General features: G+C 43.0%; 1 protein-coding gene across 4 annotated transcripts in view; it reads right to left on the minus strand.

The window, feature by feature from the left end:
- LATS2 (large tumor suppressor kinase 2) overlaps positions 1 to 8,630 on the minus strand; it is a 66,992-nt gene extending 58,362 nt beyond the window's left edge. The window contains exon 1 of one of the 4 annotated variants that reach the window (XM_089775594.1): positions 8,426 to 8,630. In XM_089775594.1, the coding sequence (XP_089631720.1) occupies positions 8,426 to 8,611 (186 nt within the window). In that variant the 5' untranslated portion in view covers positions 8,612 to 8,630. Of the gene's footprint in view, positions 1 to 6,530; positions 7,299 to 7,347; positions 8,248 to 8,425 lie in introns of those variants that run through there. The other 3 variants (XM_089775591.1, XM_089775592.1, XM_089775593.1) reach the window with 3 other exon arrangements.
- Positions 8,631 to 16,846: the final 8,216 nt, after the last annotated feature.

Raw genomic sequence — 16,846 nt, forward strand, 5'->3', positions numbered from 1 at the left:
TGAAAACAGTAGAACTGGCTACACCAGTCTTCAGAGCTAAACATCATTTAATACATTTCATACATCTGTTTCCATTTAAGGGTTTAAAAGTGCTTCTGCAACACAAACACTGGCCCACATTTTTCAGGTGGAAAAAAAACTAATGTAAAATGACCTTTTTAGAAATTATTTTTTTCCTCCCCACAAAAAATAGTTCTCTCTGCAAATTTCTGGTTTTCAACACCAAAATATCTTCAGTTTTTAAAAAACAAAATACCTAAAAAATTTTTTTTTTAAATCTCACTGTATTTAAGCATGGTGACAAGTTTCCTGTATAGCTTCATAACTAAAAACAAGCCATGCCTATCTTTTATTTCACAGTTATCAAAGAGTATGTTCATGCTGAGACTTTGTATGTTAAGATTTTGCCTGAAGAAAGGTTCTTGTTTGTCTTACAATAGCAGAGTTATAAATCCCAGAAAGAGAGATTTATAATGGCAATACTGACAACTCTAATTAGCATTTCCTACTATTTCAAAACCAAGGTCAGCAGCAATAAGAAATTTTGACATTCCACTTTAACATCTAAATAAATCTTGAAGATGAAGAACTTTACTCTCCTTGATTAATACCTTTACCCGCTGAGTCAGGTACAATTTAGTATAAAGAATCTGATTCTTGCAGTGTAGGATTTTTACTTACGAATCATGAGAAAGGTGGCTGAATCTAAATTAAAATGAAGAGAGACAAAATAAAAATCTTAATCTAGAAACAAGACTTCTAGCTTGTCAATTACAAGTATTCCTACTCTGTCAAATGTCAGGACACAATTCACTTCTCTGGAGTGTTTGCACCATCATATGTCTTTATACAATACCTAGCACAATGAGGCTCTGATCCTGGTGTGGGCCTCCTGGCACTACAATAATATAAATACCAAACAGTGGAATATTCAAGAAAGAATTAAACTGAAACTGCTGCTGTTTGGCTGAAAGTTTTAGCCCCAAAAGAACTCTTCCATAAAGATTACAACCCATCATTTTCACATTCTTTATAACAAAGTGCCAATGGAATCTTAACTCTAGCTTCTGCTATTGTGAAAACTACAGTATTTCTCATCTGCCAAAAAAGTACTCTCAAATGTATCCTTTAACTCTGCTCACTGTTCCCTAACTTGGGAATCAATGGAACCATCACAGAGCTTGGGGAAATCTTCCAGATTTATATCCCCACTACCCATCATACTGGCCACTATCTTCAAGGCCAAAGATGCCTGGACAAGTCTCTCTCTAAAGCCAAGAATCACTCTCTAATTGGAAGAGTGATCACTGCTGAGTGACATGAAGCCTTTCTTCTTACCCATGGGCTGAACCCTTTTAAATTGAGAAAACAGGACACTGGACTCAAAACCAAGCTTCCAGTAGTACAACAGTGTTATCTCTATCAACAGTGGCAGCACTAATTAATGTTAGATCATCATACAAGAGTAACCTCCTTACATGCTGTGTCTCATGCCCCTCTGGTGATTAATACACACTGAAGATGGCCTACTTCACATCCCATTTAGAATTACACTTCAGTTCAAGCAGTAGACTTCTGTTCTTTGGTGCTAAAGGCCCTAGGGTCAATCTCTGATGAGGATCTGTGGTAGGCCATGACTATCTAGTAGGGTTACCAGATGGTTTAAAAAAAATACTGGACACACTTGGTCTCAGATCGGGGGGTTGGGGAGAGAGGAGAGGGAGGGAGGGGGGAGGAACCAGCCGGTAGGAAACAGGGCTGGCTGGGAGGGGGTTGGGAGGAGCAGGGCTGGCCGAGAGAGAACCGGCCACCGGGGCTGGCCGAGGGGGAGGGGGCCAGGAACCGGCCGGCAGGGAGCAGGGCTGGCCCAGGCACATACAGATGGGCAAGTCTGGCCCCAGGGATTCCATCTCGCCCCACCCCCGCCTCTCTACTGTATAGTTCTGTACTGCCTGGCTGGTAGACACGCTCACACAGTGTGAGCATGTCTACCAGCCAGGCAGTACGCAACTACGTACTGATACTCATGATAATAATAAAAACTTAATTAGAAAATACCGGACATTTATATAGCCGGTATTTTCTCAATTTGTTTCCCAGACAGAAAGCTCAAATACCGGACTGTCCGGTTCAAAACCGGACACCTGGCAACCCTACTATCTAGACATTTTTTGTGAATACTTAAATAAAACTTTGCCTTAGTGGTTAGCCAGATGCCTGAAAACCAGATTCAGACATATACTAAAGGAGAGTTGGATTCAATGTGAGATTTCAAACTCTTTGACCCCTAATTCTTGGTAGTGATGTCCTGCAATGCTGAATAATAAACTGTGTTTGTCTAAATCTGCAAATAATGGTGGGAGGAAGTTTGTGATGAGAAAAAAAAAAGGTTAAAGCTGCTCGTCCATACTGTGACATTTTCTCCTAAACAGCAATTCAATTATCAGCTAGAGACAAATCCTGCTCAAATGCACACAATGTGGCTGCCAGCGCATTTGGGGGTGTGGGGGTGTGCATGCAGGTTTCTAAGGGTAAGATTTGGTCTCCCTAAGGTGATAATAGCAGCTAAAATGGACTTCAAAAAATAAAAGGTTCTTAAACAATATAACTGAAACCATTTTAGGAATGCATCATACTAAATAGCATTTCATGGATGAAAAATACACATACAGTTCAATTTATTAGCTGGTCTTTCCTTTCTCTTCCCTGACAGCAGCAGCCACCGTATGGCTGGGTTTAGGAGAAAGAACAAGGACTTTTCTCAGACCCAGTGCCAATGTTCAGGCATGGGACGTGATGGAGAAATTGCATTTCTCTCTAACTCCTTGCAGCCCAAGAACTGGTCTCTCACTTACACAACAAGTTTTGTGGCCCATGATCCAAAGCATGATTTTGGATGGGTCAAGCCAGCTGGCAACTTTAGTTTTCGGTTTTAGCAGCATTGAGTGATCAGCATTACATTTACAGTATGAATGAGAACAGCAAAAGAAGCCACCAGATTAACTGTAAATGTTTTATAGTTTCCAGCACAAAGGTAATTTAGTTTGCAAAAGATGCCAACTATTGGAACAGGATTTAAATATCACAGATTATCTACAAAGGAAAACAGAATTGTCTGTGACCTTTATAAATGGCAAACTTAACAGTTGTATTTTAAGGAAAAAATAGCTATGCAGTACTTTTTAAAAAACTACACAATTAAATATCAAAAATATCATTTTATATTTACACAGCATTTTTCTGTAGTTTGTACTATCCCCAAATTTGAAAATTCAGTATCCTTTTAACCTTCACCTTGTCTTTGAAATAAGTGTCCACTCATGCCCATACAATAATGAGTAATTATTTGCAAAATTCTGAATGAAACACAATTAAGCTTCTTTTCAAAGAATTTCTCATGTGCTGTACTAAGCAGGAACCCATCCATTACTAAGTTACTAGTATTACCGAATTGCAGCAAGTTAGGACAATTTTTGTAGAGCTGTAGTTTATCTGACACAGCTTCAGTATTTCTTTTTAGTCGAGAAGTAGTAGAAAAACAGATACATTCACTTTAACTATATTCCCCAAAAATGTGTTCTGAACAAGTCTGGGTATAATAAAAGCAAATTAAAATGTAATGAAAAACTACCCTTATTCACATGCAAAATAAAAAGCAATGACAGTGTCTTAAGACTGAAGAGAGGAGAAGAAAAAGTTCAAAAGTGTGCCATTAGAGAATTGCCACCAAAAAATATTTAAATGGAAAAGTAATGAAGTGTTTTATACAAGAAATGAACCAACATTATTCCCAGGGAATAGAGTGCTCCATTCTCCAAAGACCAAATAATAAAGGTATAAACCCCTAATGATTTAAGGTGAGAGAATCTATTATAATAAGCCTCAAGGAGGAGGGCTCATAATACTCTAAAACAATAAAATAAATAATAATAAAATCCATTTTAAAATTATTTTGTCAGATTTAAATTAGCCCGATGCTTCAAAGGTATCTAATTTAGAGAGTGCAGGACAGGTATAAAAATATTGTGTAAACAATGAGAAGTCCTGTGGCACCTTATAGACTAACAGATTTATTGGAGCATAAGCTTTCGTGTGCAAAGACCCACTTCGTCAGATGCATGCTCACATCAGTAAGAAAAAACAATAAAACACACTGCAGCATTGGCTGCAAATGTCAGAGATACTATAAGAACATAACAACATAAGAACACTATCTTTTTAGATAGCTCAAAGAGGGTAACACCTTGCCATCCCAAGGGCACAGAATACTGCTGTCATAAAGTAAGTCAGATGTGAGCAACACAACTGAAAAAATACCTCTTTGTGCCACATGGCTCTTGTGGAAAGGGACTGATGAAAAGCAATACCAATATTCTTAACTTCACTCATCACCATTCAGTTAATCCTCTCAACCAGAGAAATAAAAACAGGGAGAAAGCTTAACCAATGGGAAGATTTCTGTTTGACTGAGGCTAAATACATGCTAGCTCTGACATATACAGCTGACAATTCAAGCATTCCTCCAGAAGAGACCAAAGATGCATGATCAACAAATGTGACAGAGCTGTGCATCATCCACCAAATTAACCATATAGAAATGGGGGGGACCTCTAGTGTTGGTAAAGGTATTGAACAGACCCACAGTAAAACACAGAAGAAGATGAAGCAAAATGCAGGACAATGTAGCACTTTAAAGACTAACAAGATGGTTTATTAGATGATGAGCTTTCGTGGGCCAGACCCACTTCCTCAGATCAAATAGTGGAAGAAAGTAGTCACAACCATATATACCAAAGGATACAATTAAAAAAAATGAACAAATATGAAAAGGACAAATCACATTGCAGAACAGGAGGGGGATGCAGAGGGGGGGGAGGAAGGAAGGTAAGTGTCTGTGAATTGATGATATTAGAGGTAGGGAGAGTGGGATGTTTGTGAGTTAATGGTATTAGAGGTGATAATTGGGGAAATTAGTTCCCCCCCCCCCCCCGCATCCCCCTCCTGTTCTGCAATGTGATTTGTCCTTTTCATATTTGTTCATTTTTTTTAATTGTATCCTTTGGTATATATGGTTGTGACTACTTTCTTCCACTATTTGATCTGAGGAAGTGGGTCTGGCCCATGAAAGCTCATCATCTAATAAACCATCTTGTTAGTCTTTAAAGTGCTACATTGTCCTGCATTTTGCTTCAACTACCCCAGACTAACACGGCTACATTTCTATCACTAGAAGAAGATGAGTTCTCTCTTTTGTTGACCTACCCAAAAAGAGAATATCTACTAGACTAGACTTATGTCCACAGGACCCTCCTTCTAGGAGGGGCAGTGTGGAAGGCTGAGCCTGAGCCTTCAGCTCCACTTGCAGCTCCCCACCAGCAGAGTTATAAACCAAAATCCCTACAAGTCAAGCCCCAGGTGCAGGTGCCCTGTCTACATTCTTGAATCCATTCTCTCTTTTGCTCCTTTGTCTTAATTCTTTTATCCCTTCTGTTTTTGTTTTTTTTTCTTCCTATTCTTATTCATTGCTGCTCTAGGGTTTTTTGCTCAAAAATCCCCAGATACTGGATTTAAAGAGCTTGTCTGTTTAAATTGTGACTGGATTAGTCTTGGAGTATACATTGTGATGTCCTTTGCTCGGGCAGAGAAAGGTACATCACAATCCAATGCTGTAAACTGACACTAGACTGAAAATAAAGTGTAATTTTTTAATGGTGAGATTAACCAATGGAACAGTTTATCAAGGGACACAGTAGGTTCTCCATCACTATTTTTAAATCAAGATTTGATGGGTTTCTTAAAGATCTGTTCTAAGAATTATTTTGGGACAGTTCTACGGCCTAGATTATACAGGACATCACAATGATCCCTTCTGGGCATGGAATCTATGGATTTATATTCCTCTACTGACAGCAGGCTAAATGCTACAAAAGGAAAGAGCATCAACTGGTGGCTATATGGGACACATGCTCTTGGAGATCAGCTGTATGTTTCAAGACTAGTGAGAAATGCTTGTTTATCTCATCTACTTAGACTAGGGGTGGGGAATCTTTTTTGGGTTGGGGCTGCAGATCCACAGAAAAATCAGTCGGGAGGCCGCACACAAATGAAAAGCAAAAAAGAAAAACCAAACCCTCAGTAACATGACCCCCTCCCAGCTGAGAAGGAGAAAGACACTCCTCACATTCCCTTTGAACACCAGAGTCATGGGGCGGGGGGGGGGGGGGGGGAAAGGGACTAGCATAGTAGATTTTGTGTGTTCCAGCCCCATGGTGGGATGGCAAGGGGACTGGAGTGCCAGTGGGGCCTCCCCAGTGCTGGGGTGGGAGCCCCAAGCCTCTGGGGCCAGATCCAGGCAAGCCTGGGGCTGGCCTTAGGTTTCCCCGCCCCTGACTTAGAATGTTAAGTGTTCCAAGCAGAGACCATTACTAAATATATGTACAGCTTCTAGAACAAATGGGAGCATGATGTCAAGGTCTCTGGGTGCTACTACAGTACAAATAATAATAATAATAATAATAATACTGAGTTACCTGCAGCAGCATATTTGAAATGGAAAATAAGAATGAAGTGGGTCATGTCATATCTCCCACTCTCCTCTGTCCCACTAATAAGACAAAATAACAGTGAAATACCTATAGACTGGTGATTTGCACCCTATCCAAACCATAAACATTGCTCCTATCCCACTCACAAGCAAGACAACCAGAAATTAACTCTCAGACTTACAGTTGTATGCCAGTATCTTGCAGAGAGTTATGGCAAGACTACATTTTTGGAAAGTGCTGGTGGTAAGATTTCAACACCCTTTCCAAACATGTTATTTTTCTTTACACCCATTGTACAATCATACAGGTTCAATCATAAATTTTCAACAGTGACCTCTGACGTGAGATGCCGGATTTGAAACATTGAGGACCAGCATTTCAGAGGGATCTCACCACTTGATTTGGTTAGTTTTGGGTGCTCTGTACTTCTGAAAACTCATATCCAAGGTGTCTCCAGTGGGGTACTGAAAAACTGAGGTATTCAAACACAACATAAAAATGTTGGCCTGAGTGACCTGCTAAAAGACACAAAACCAATAAGTCTATTGTAAAACCCGAAGCAAAAACCTCAGAATCCTTTTCTGATTCCAAACTCTGGTTCCAATCTGAACTATCAAACTACACCACCCTTCAGCAATACAATAGTTTCTGGCACTGCACCTGTTCACTCTAAACAGGAAGAGCTCTGAACAGCAGAGGTGACTAAAGTGATCCAACACGATCCACACTTAATTTGTACAGAGAACGCATCCTTAAAGCAACTTGCTGTGGTGAGCCGACCCCAAATCAACATCATACCTACCACTCCACTTTCCTTAGCGATCAAGCAGGAAATGGAGGGCGCCCAGAGCCCACGGGGATGGGCGCAGGCAGAGCCGGGAGCGCTTAGGGATGTAAGAGTTACACTTGGAGCAGGTGGGACGTGATGGAAAGCGTCTGGAAACGCAGCCCCCTCCTCCTGACCTGGGAAAGAAGCCAGGCACGTCCGCCCCAGAGCTACAAAACACCAGGCTACAGTTCTCTGGGGCGGGGGGAGTCAGCTGGGGGCACTGAGGCCTATGTGCGTGTCCGAGGCGGCCGGCAGGGGCCTCTCCCGGGCCGGGCTGTCACGTTCATGTCTGCTCCACAGGCAGCGCTCGGGAAAATGTCGGAAAGTAACTGCGGAGCTCGGCGGCCAAGTTCCCCGGCTGCCCTCCGGCTCGGGACTGAGCAAAACCCGCCCCCAACTACAGGGCAAACGAAGCCCCTTGCACAGCCAGGGAGCCCGGCTCCCGGGCGCTGCGGCCGCCAGCTCCGCTGCTCGCCTCGGCCGGCGCCCAACTTGCTCCAAAGTTTTCTCGTCCCTTTTCTTCCGGCGCGCAGCGGAGCGGGAGGACGGGCCCGAGCCCGGCGCAGCCCCGGGAGTTCCCCGCAGAGCGCGCACTCAGCGGTGGCGCTGCCCCTTCCCGCAGCACCCGAGCGAGCCACCGCCTCCAGCCAGGCACTGGCCGCCGTTCTCCCCTGCCGCTCGCCCGCCGGGGAGAGCCGCCTCCCCGTGGCACCTCCGCCGAGAACTTCGGATTCGTGCCCCCCCCCCCTTCTTCGACTCCCTCAATCGCCAGCTGCCCCTGCCCCTGCCCCGCTCGCAGGTAGCAGCGCCCAGTGCCGCTTGCCTCCCGCCGCTGCAGGGCAGGCACGCGCTGCCTCCCGCCCCCCGCACACGCGCGAGTCCCTGGCTCCTGCCAATGCCTCGCTGCAGGGAGCCCCGACCCCCCCTGCCTCGCCCCCGCCGCTCTGGAGCTTGCCCCGCGCTCCCCTCGGCGAACCTGCACTTCCAAAGTCGCCTCTGCAGGGGCGAGCTCCGGGCCCGTCCCGGGGGCCCCGCCCCGCTTTGCCCTCACCTCCCGTGCGTGTGGGGAGCCGGGGTCACAGCGCCGAGCCCCCCGCAGCCCGTCTCGCTGTGCAGTCAGGGAGCAGCGCCCGGGCCCTCCCCGGCGCGCCTCGGCCCGCGGTGCCGCTCGCTCCCCATCTTCTCCGTCCCCCGCCCGGGCTGCGAGTGAGGCAGTGGCAGGACACAGTTGGGACATTCGCTACATTGTTAGCATTCCATTCGCGTCACGTGATCCGGGCGCTCGCGTCATTCCAGCCCCCCTCCCTTCGCATACCAGCGGGGGGCGGGGCTTGTGCCGCCAGAGCGGCGAGAGCGGGGCGGAGCCCTGGCGCCCTTGAGAGGCCGGAGGCGGCTGAGTCGCGCGGTGGGAGAGAAGTCCCCGTGGCAGTGAGAGTGGGGTGGCGCTTGCGGTCCCCCGATTTTCTTTGTCCTCCTCCATACACGGACCATCCCCCTTCCCCACGACTAAGTGCGCAGCTACCTTAGCAAGCGGTGGCCGTTCTTCCCAGCCCCGGGGTAAATAGGGCCCAGCTGCAAAGTTTGCGTCTAGAGCAGCATTTCCCCAAAGTGCCTCGCTGTTCGGGTTGTGATTTTGGCCGTTTCAGAAAGAGCAGTTGGCACACTCCCTGCCTGGCCCTGGCCCTTCGACTTGGGTTGGGAATCAATTCTAAAGTCTGACTAGACTGTCAGGTCCTCCCGTGCACAGGGGTGAAAATGACATTGCACAGGAGAGAGGCAGCACAAAGGGATCGGTTCGGTTTAAGACGGCAGCAAAGAAGAGTGAGGACCTGGTCCATCCCTGCAACTCTGCCTCCTTAGGAAAACTGTCTAAAAAACAGTCTAATGTGAATTGGAGACCTGTACTTGTCTGGAGTCACATAGTAAACAATATATAATTATTCTCCCAGTTTTAAAACCAATCTTTTGTTAAGGTTTAGTTTATTTTCTTTACCATGGCACAGAGAAGTTTTGGAAACAGTTGCTGGGAGGAGACAAACCGATCTTATGCTTTTTAGTTTTTCAGATATGTCATGCAGTTCACATATGGATCAAACATTCACAGTTTGACTTCAACCTCATTACAGAGATAATGTTCAGCCATGAAGTGGGTCTAAGCGTGTCTCCTGTAATTGTCACAGTTTTTGCATTTGGGATTCCTATTTAGCCCATTATAGAAACCAGCCCCAAGTGCAAATGGAGATCCAAATACCCCTACAACACTTGAGGTATTTCAATTTGGAGATTTGGTTCACAATTTTGATGGCATTGTGGCAGATATGTACATTGGTGACAATCAGAAAGTAGTAATAAAAATAAAATGAAACTAGTCCTGTAGTCCTTTTGCAAAGTCCAAGGTAGACTTCTTTCTGGATTCATTTTAAAAACACTGTTTTAAAGCCTCTTCTTCTGGAGAGGAAGGATTTTGCTCTGTGTGTCCTGCAAATACTTACACACAGTAATATTACTAATGTGAGTGGTTTCCATTGATTTGAATGGAATTATTTGCATGTATGAAGTTGCTTGTATATAACTATTTGCAAAGGAGCTGTGATCAAGCAGCTACGTGCGTGAATAAAATCACATTACATGTTTGCAGGACAGGTCCTATTTAAGAACATTTAAAAAAATCTCTCTTGTGGGTTTTTTTTCCATTTCTCTCATCCAAATTATTACCACAGCTTGCAAACCCTATTTCTGTGAAGGGAATTAATTTAATTTCCTTCTGTGAAGGGAATTTAATTTTTCATAAGAAAAAAGTATCCTGGTCAACAGAAATCATCTAGTGTTCCAGCTGAAGGGCTGCCAGTTATTTTATATGAATTCATGTCAGACTTTCAATTGTGTATTGGAAGGGTAGGGAACCTAAGGTCCAGGGGCCATTGCCTAGATCTGGCTCCCAATGTTTAGGATTTCCCCCAGCATTGGGGAGCCTGTGCTGGTACTGAAGCACCATCCCTGGCAGTCTCCCCGCAGACCCCAGTCCCTGACTGATTTTTCTGTGGTCCCTGACCCAAAAAAGGTTCCCCATCCATGGTATACTGAAATTTAGACTGAAATATTAAGAGGGAGAAGAAAAAGGAACCTTTAAAATCAAGGGAACTAGAGAAACCCATTAGGTTCCTGGCAGATTACAGTATCAACAGAGCACATCAGGCTGAACTAGTTTATTTTGCAATCTTTAAATACCTGCAAAACTGAAGTAAACTTTACATAATAAGAGAAATGCAGCATGGCCTCATTTTCTGAATTACTGCTGTGCTTAACCAATGAAGCATAGCAATGGGATTGCCTAAACTAGGGTATTGCTCAATTGCTGAGGACCTTTTCCCAACAAAGTTCAAGCTTGCTTAAAGGGGAACTGACACAATAAAAATAACATATTGCACATTAAAGTTGCCTTTACCTGTGACACTAATGTCATCTACATTTGTCATCTGAAAAAAATATAATTTATTTTTTACCATTAAATCAGTTTGCTTTATTTTTGCATTTTAATCAATTTGGACAATGAAACTAGAGTGGATTATTGCACTTTCTATTTTTAAGCAATTTCACTTTCTGGATCTCATACACTAGCACAAAACTGTTATGCTGTGGTTTCCAACTGCAGCGCTACACATATGTGAGAGAGATGGAAATAGAGGGAGAGAGAAAGATAGGTCACATCTATCCGGTAGAAAATGTCAGGATGACCTGCTACAAAATTATGGTCTCCACACAATTCACTTTTGCAATGACAAAGAGACCAAACTATGTGTTAATCACATTCCTCACTAATGCTAGACTTGGAATTTCAGAACACTTCTAAAATAAGTTTTCATCCCAACTCTATAGTTACTGAATGCATAAGACCAAACCATATTTTAACAGGACTACTGTGAATTAATTAGATTCCTCCTCCCGCTAGCATTTTCCATAGTATGATAGCAGAGTTATAGAGTAAGAACAGTATCATTGCACATATGAGAAAATCAGTTGAAATGATAAGAGCATAATATAGTGATCAGTTTTCCATCCCACCTTTTTTTGATCTTGTCTGTTTTGAGTACAGTATATGCTTTTAAGGGCAGAGACAATCTCCTAATACGTGTTTTGTACAGAGCCTAAGTCCTAGGATAATATGAACTGATCTTGACTGAGGCCTGTAAGTATTCCTGTAATACACATTACTAGTAAACAATAAGTCATTCCAGCTGCTTCTAGAATTTTCTCATTTTTCAGCTATTCTGTGGTTTTTATCACCCAGTATGAGCCTGATTTTTTTAGTACTGCTTATTAGGTTATTTGTTAAAATTTACATTCAGGCACCTGCCTACATCCTTCTTTGCGGACACTGAGATCAAAGTGGATTTTTAGCAAATAATAGCTTTTCTGTCAGTACAATAACCTTTCTCTCACACGGTTCCCAAAGCCTCTTATTTATTGTTTGTTTATTCTCCAAGTACATTTCAGTTTCTTTCATAGTTCTGCTTTTATTTGCCATTTTTACTTATATCTCTTTATTTTGCATTACTAACGTTGTTGATCAATCTAGTTTTTTTCCCTTCTGCCTTTCTATAATACTTTGTATGTAGATTCTTGTTGTTGTTATTCCTGATGGCTCTTCCTTATTCATCAACAATAGCTATTGTTTATTGCTTTTGACCATATATTAACATACGTTTCACTCCTCATCTGGTTCTCTTCTGTACATTGTTTCATTCTTTTCTATTCCATTTAATGCATCCAATTTTCTTCTGTAATTTAATTTGCTGAGATTCTCTGCCTTTATTTTCCTCTTTGAACTCATTTAGTCTTAAATATATGTGGTGCCAAAGCCAAATCCCATTGAAATCAATACTTTGGCTCAGACCCATTTATTAAGCATCATTGTAGTGCTTATAGTCAGAAATTAGAACTACAGTATGCTAGGTGCTAGAACAAAAAGACCATCATATGGTCTCTACTATTCTGGTATTCCTTCAGCCACAACTCAAATAATATCCAACTGTATGTTATGACAGACTGAATCAATAGCTCCCTCCATTCTGGTTTTCTTATGGGAGTCCTATATCTAGTCTAAAAATGTATAGTTTGGCTATAATTAGAACACACTAAGAAGAACTAACATTCTGCCATCTTTGATTTTAACCTTTCTGATTTTACCTTTTCTTTCAGGCAGTCTATTGAAAATGCTCCCTTTATTTATTTATTTTCATTTAATAATGATTCTATTTCATCTTTTTTATTTTTCAGAAGCGCTGGATTGATAGTCTTCACTACTGAAACTCATTGTTAATGTAACAGGCAGCAACAGTACACAAATTCCTTCAAGTGTCATCAAGGATAGATCCATCAATGGCTATTAGCAAGGATGAGCAAGGATACACACAAACATACTCTGAAGTACCCCTAATCTCTGTTTGCCAGAAGTTGGGAATGGATGACGGGATGGATCACCTGATGATTGCCTATTCTGTTAACTTCCTCTGAAGCTTCTGGCATTGGCCACTATCAGCAGACAGGGTACTGGGCTTGATGAACAATTGGTCTGACCTAATTTGGCCAGTCTCATGGTCTTCTCCCCTGCAATGGCCTTCAGCCTGGTCCTGGGGCAAGAGTTTTTTTTCAATCTCTCTGGCTTTAGCTATACTGATTTTTTTCTGAAATCTTGAACTCTTGCGTTGAGCAGGATTAGATGACCCAGTGGTACAGTGCCTGTGGAGGGACTACATTTTGTGCTCCCACTGGTGCTATGACTGGTAGCTGCACCTGAGCTACAGAGATGATTGCGGATTTTCTGAAAATCCTCAATGTAGCCTATGGCAACTCTGCCCTGGGCCTCTTTGTTGAGACTGCTAATAAGTACAATTATGATGGTGTCATTTTTTACTTGAACACTTCACTTTAGGAACCAGAGCAAGACCATAGGCGGGTAATGAAGAATAACCGTTGTCAGAAGTTTTAGCATCACTGCTACTTTGGGCTCCATTCAAAGTGATGACAATCCCTGAGCCATTCAGTCTTCTTACCAAGGTGGTGTTATCTCAAGAGAGTCTCGAGATTTCCTCTGTATACAGTAGTAATGCAAATTATGCAGTTACCTTGTGACAGATTATATTGATGTTCTTCCGAGCTACTGGGAAATAACTCAGAACTAACTCAGTTAAAACTCATGTCATCATTATACAAAGTAGTCTGACCAGACTATACAATAATAATGCATAGCATTTTACAGCGTCCCTGTCAGAGCAGTTTACACACATTAACTAGATAGACAAACACCACTGTGAGTGAACAAAAACTGAAAAATAGGAGAGTAAAAGTTTCATGCCCAAGGCCATACAATGAGTCAGTGGGAAAGCCAACGTTAGTATTCAGGAGTGTAGGCTCCAAAATTCACTCTTGCTACTTCTGCTCAAACTGAGAGAGATGCCGCCTTGCCTCCATTCCCTCCCTCCCCACACTTACCTGATCTGAGACATTCCAGATACCTGTTAGATTACTGGAAGTGGGAGACTTCTTATCCTGACCACTGCCAATAATGAGATGTGACCTAATTGCTGGAACCAATGGGTTAATAATTAAAAACATGTTAAAAACCTCCTCAGATGAAAGCCCAAGTTAGTAGTGTGTTGCTGAGTCCTTAGGATAGTTTTAAATGAATTAAAGTATTACATTGAGAGGTCAGTGGAATGTGAAGTGTTTACAGATTTACCAAAACTAAACTAGTTCTTAGACGTGTGAGTCTGCATGACACCTAAGTGAGAGGTGCCTGAAGATTCCTGTTGATGTCTATACAGCTTTCTTCTAAATAGATTGTGCTCTTGATTACTAAAGCATTAACCTTTTTATAAAAATATTATTAATCATACTTATCACTTACATAGTGCTCTCCACCCTGTGATTTCATAGAGCTTCACAAAGATGGGTTTCATTACCCCTTCTTCACAGACAGCAAAATGGAGAGGAAGGAAAGTTAAATGATTTGCACTAGCTCATCCAGGGAGACAGTGAAAAGGGAAAGGCTCAACTGTGATACATTCAGATAACTACTGCAGGCCACACACAAAAAGTCAGCAGTATGAAATCTTTGAGTAGAATGTCACTGTACCAACTCCAAGCCATCTCTTTTCTGAGAAAATTGCAAGAGTGACTTCTGTAATTCACTGGCATGTCCTAGTAACAAAAGCAGAACTGAAAACATTGGCTGACTGTTCCAGTACTCAGGAACATTCCATTCGCACATTCTCACAACACCAGGTCTCTGGACAGTTGCAAAATGACTTGAAATCTTTATGAAGGTTAAAGACCAGGGTGTGGTACAAATCTTCATAGCTTCTTTATGCTGGTCTTGTTCCTCCATTCCCCACACAAACTCCCAGTCTCTCAACCTCCTTTCCCTCTGTCTGTGTCCTGTAGTTTCAAGGATTCCCTGCCAATCTCATGCCAAGGACTCTGTGTGCCCCAAATTTAATCCCTTTCCCCCAAATCTCACCATTCTCCTTTTCTTCCTCATGCAAGGTGCCCTTTGTCTACCCTCTCCTCCTATTGGATGTTCTCCATTATCCCCTATATCAGGGTATTTGTGGGTACATCTATGCTGCATGGCTATTTTGAAATAAGCTATTCTGGAATAGTTATTCCAAAGTAGCTTATTTCAAAATAGCACGTTTACATGGCAGGGAAGCCACAAAATTAGTCCAAGGCAGGCTTCCCTAAAATAGATGTACTATTTTGATATAGAGCCCCAGGAGACAGGAGAGGAATAACTTAGAATTGCCATGGCGAGTGGCTGTTTCAAAAGAGCAGCAGTGGAGTGTCTACACACACATTATTTCAAAATAGCTATTTCGGAATAGGTATTATTCCTCATAGAATGAGGTTTACAGATTTTGGAATAAGCCATCTGTTATTTTAAAATTATTTCAAAATAATGGAATGACTGTGTAAACCAGTGGTTCCCAAACTTTTTGGCATCACGCCCCCTTTTTGATTTTTGAGAAACCCTCATGACTCCCCAAAATAGCAGCAAAACTTGGGGTGGGATTGACAGGTGTGTGTGTGGCTGGGTTGCCTCACCTCCCTCCCAGAATTTCTTCACTCCCCCCCCCAGGGGGGCATGCCCCTCCAGTTTGGGAACCTATGGTATAGACACTCACATTGTTATTTTGAAATAATGCTAGTTGTCTCAAAATAATCGTGCAGTGTAGACGCACCGTGTGCCCCTCCATTTCTCCCTCCACCACTCACTATGTATCCCCTCATTCTCTCTTCTCCCCACATATCTTACTGTTCCTCCCCTCCACCGCATCTCAGGGGCTCCGTTCCTCCATTTCCATCTCAATCACACCAGGGTGGGTCCTTCATTTCCCTCTCTCCAAAATAGGAGCTTCGTGTGCACATTCATTCCCTTACCCCCATCACATCACTATTGTATTTATTCTCTTTCTGTCAGGGAGCTATATTGGGAGGGGATTGTTATGCTGAAAGATGCTAAAGGTTGGTATCAACTGAATTTTTGACTAATAGTGTAGACGATTACAGAGAAGTGCCATCAAGTTAATTTTAAAATGGAATAGTCAGCATATAATACAACTATCTAGCATTAGTGAAATTCCACACACAGTCATGATAGTCTTCAAGTCCTAGTCACATAGGGTCGAATCTTGCTCCTATTCAAGTTACTTGTGTGAGTAGGAGATTGGGTGCCAGGATAACTACATATCTCCTTATGAAGTTGAAGATTGTGTGGCCCTCACAAACTATTTCTGAAGTTTGCAAAAATAGTCTGAGTTCGTGAAACTTATTTTCCAGTAATATAAATCCATGATGATGTTTCTTCATAATGGGGAGTCAGTTTAAAAATTTCTGGCCTGCTCCATCCTCTTTGTGCTGAACTGGAACCTTTTTTGAAATTACCTGGGCACTAATCAGTCATTATCTGCACCATGATTTCCCCCCCTTCCCTCCAAAATATGGTAAAATGATTATAGATACTGTTGTGCTAGATCAGGGGTGGGCAAAGGGGCCTCCATGGGCTGGATCAGGCCCGAAGCCATCCTGCCAGTCCCCTACCCCTAGGCCAACTGAGACCTGGGGACGGAGGCACGCGAAAAGTCTCCTCCCCCAGCCAGGGCATGCGGCACCAGAGGGAACCACACACCCCTGGCAGGGGGTTGAGACTTTGCACCCTCTCCCTGCCCCCAGGCCAATCAGAGCTTGGGGACAAGAGAGTGCATGAAATCACTCGCTACCTGCCCTGCCCCGCTAGGAGGGAACTGTGTCTGCTCCCCTGACCCCAAACCTTTCCCAGCAGCTGGAAAGCATAGCGGGGGGGGGGGGGGCACCTCCCAAACTAAGTGGAAAACCTCCCTTTGACCCCTCTCCTGATACTTCTTTCTTTCTGAAAGGGGAAGTGCACCCCCTGATTGGCCTGGGGGCAGAGGGA

Source organism: Pelodiscus sinensis, chromosome 1, assembly GCF_052426305.1.
Source record: "Pelodiscus sinensis isolate ZL-2025 chromosome 1, ASM5242630v1, whole genome shotgun sequence".
NCBI classification, from domain to species: Eukaryota; Metazoa; Chordata; order Testudines; family Trionychidae; genus Pelodiscus; species Pelodiscus sinensis.